The sequence below is a fragment of the Fulmarus glacialis genome, unplaced genomic scaffold (genome assembly GCF_000690835.1).
Source record: "Fulmarus glacialis isolate BGI_N327 unplaced genomic scaffold, ASM69083v1 scaffold24026, whole genome shotgun sequence".
NCBI lineage: Eukaryota > Metazoa > Chordata > Aves > Procellariiformes > Procellariidae > Fulmarus > Fulmarus glacialis.
This window is the reverse complement of record NW_009216558.1, coordinates 12,522-14,318: the sequence shown is the minus strand read 5'-3', so window position 1 is coordinate 14,318 and position 1,797 is coordinate 12,522. Positions and strand designations below refer to the sequence as shown.

Here is a 1,797-nt window from a genome sequence, read left to right as displayed (position 1 = left end):
CCTCCAAAGGGCAAGGCTGGCCCCGGCCCCATGGGAATCGGGGCTGCTTGCCATCGCCTTCGTGGAGCTGGCTGCATCTTCCTCCTTCCCTCCCGAGCTTATCCTCTCACCTCGAGAAACCATCTCCTCCTGACTCCGTGCCCGCGGAGCGGGAGCGCCATGGTCCCTGGCCTGGGTTGCTTAGTCACCTTGATGACCAGGAGGGTTGGGACAGGTGGAGGTGCAGCTGCTTCTCTTCCCTGTTGACTGTTGCCCCGTCCCTCCCACCCTGTGCCGTTCGCGGTGTGTCTGTGGCACTGATCTCCCCAGCTGGGGGCTTAACCCGCTCCCCTCTCGCTCACAGTGGGAAGAAGTCAGCGGTTACGACGAGGCCATGAACCCCATCCGCACGTACCAGGTGTGCAACGTGCGGGAGGCCAACCAGAACAACTGGCTTCGCACCAAGTTCATCCAGCGTCAGGACGTCCAGCGCGTCTACGTGGAGCTGAAGTTTACTGTGCGGGACTGCAACAGCATCCCCAACATCCCCGGCTCCTGCAAAGAGACCTTCAACCTCTTCTATTATGAGTCGGATACGGATTCTGCCTCTGCAAACAGCCCTTTCTGGATGGAGAACCCCTATATCAAAGTGGATACAATTGCCCCGGACGAGAGCTTCTCCAAGCTGGAGTCTGGCCGCGTGAACACCAAGGTGCGCAGCTTTGGCCCTCTCTCCAAGAATGGCTTTTACCTGGCCTTCCAGGACCTGGGAGCCTGCATGTCCCTCATCTCCGTCCGGGCTTTCTACAAGAAATGCTCCAACACTATTGCTGGCTTTGCTATCTTCCCGGAGACTTTAACGGGGGCTGAGCCCACCTCTCTGGTCATCGCGCCGGGCACCTGCATCCCCAATGCGGTGGAGGTGTCTGTACCCCTGAAGCTGTACTGCAACGGCGACGGCGAGTGGATGGTACCCGTGGGAGCCTGTACGTGTGCCGCTGGATATGAGCCAACCATGAAGGATACCCAGTGCCAAGGTACGTGCGTGGCGGAGTGACCGTAGCTCTTGTCCCCGCAGACGCGTTGATGCAGAGGAGGCGGTTTTGCGTTGAGCTCGGTCTGTTTTCGGAGGCTCAGGAGCTGGGCAGGCTCCCTGAGGAGGGCGCAGGGTGGTATCTCAGAGGACTGGTCTGCAGTTTGACTCAGCATCTGGAAGCCTTAAAGCCTTCGTGGTCCAGACTGGCGCGGTGCCTGCTGTGACACGCTGGTTAGCATCCGCCAGTGCTATCCTCTGCGGGATGCATCTCCCCACCAGGAGCCATGGCTCAAGGCATGGTTCTCAGCAGGGATCCAGCACGTTTAAGCCCCTGAGCGTTACCAAAATTTCCCCCCTTGTCCCTGCTGCTGTGACCAGCGTCGCTTAAGCCCCTGAGCGTTACCAAAACTTCCTCCCTTGTCCCTGCTGCTGTGGCCAGCGTCTCCCCTCTCTCCCTCCTGCGGTGCTCGTGGCTGGGGCGAGCGATTGTTCCTGGCAAGCGTGATTTCACACTGCTTGTGCGGAGGCACTCGGAAACCCCGGTGGTGAGCGAGGCCCTGCTGCGCTGGCTGCGGGAGAAGCCGTGTGGATGCATGCGGATGCACGCTCCCCCTGCCAGCGCTGGGGGCTTGCAGCAAGGAGGGTGGGGAGCGGCACGAAGGCAGGGGAGCCGAAGCTGCTTGGAGGGGAGGGAAGAGCATCCTGCACATGGAGCTGTTGGGGATGGAGAGCCGCCCTGGGCAGCAGGATAGCCCTGTATGGGTCCCGCAGCGGCCGTTGTC

The 1,797-nt window shown here is 61.0% G+C and overlaps 1 protein-coding gene across 1 annotated transcript in view; it reads left to right on the top strand.

The window, feature by feature from the left end:
- The window catches only part of EPHB3 (EPH receptor B3), a 14,573-nt gene that overhangs the window by 318 nt on the left and 12,458 nt on the right, over positions 1-1,797 (top strand). The window contains exon 2 of the mRNA XM_009579355.1: positions 344-1,016. Within this exon, the coding sequence (XP_009577650.1) occupies positions 344-1,016 (673 nt within the window). The remainder of the gene's footprint in view (positions 1-343; positions 1,017-1,797) is intronic.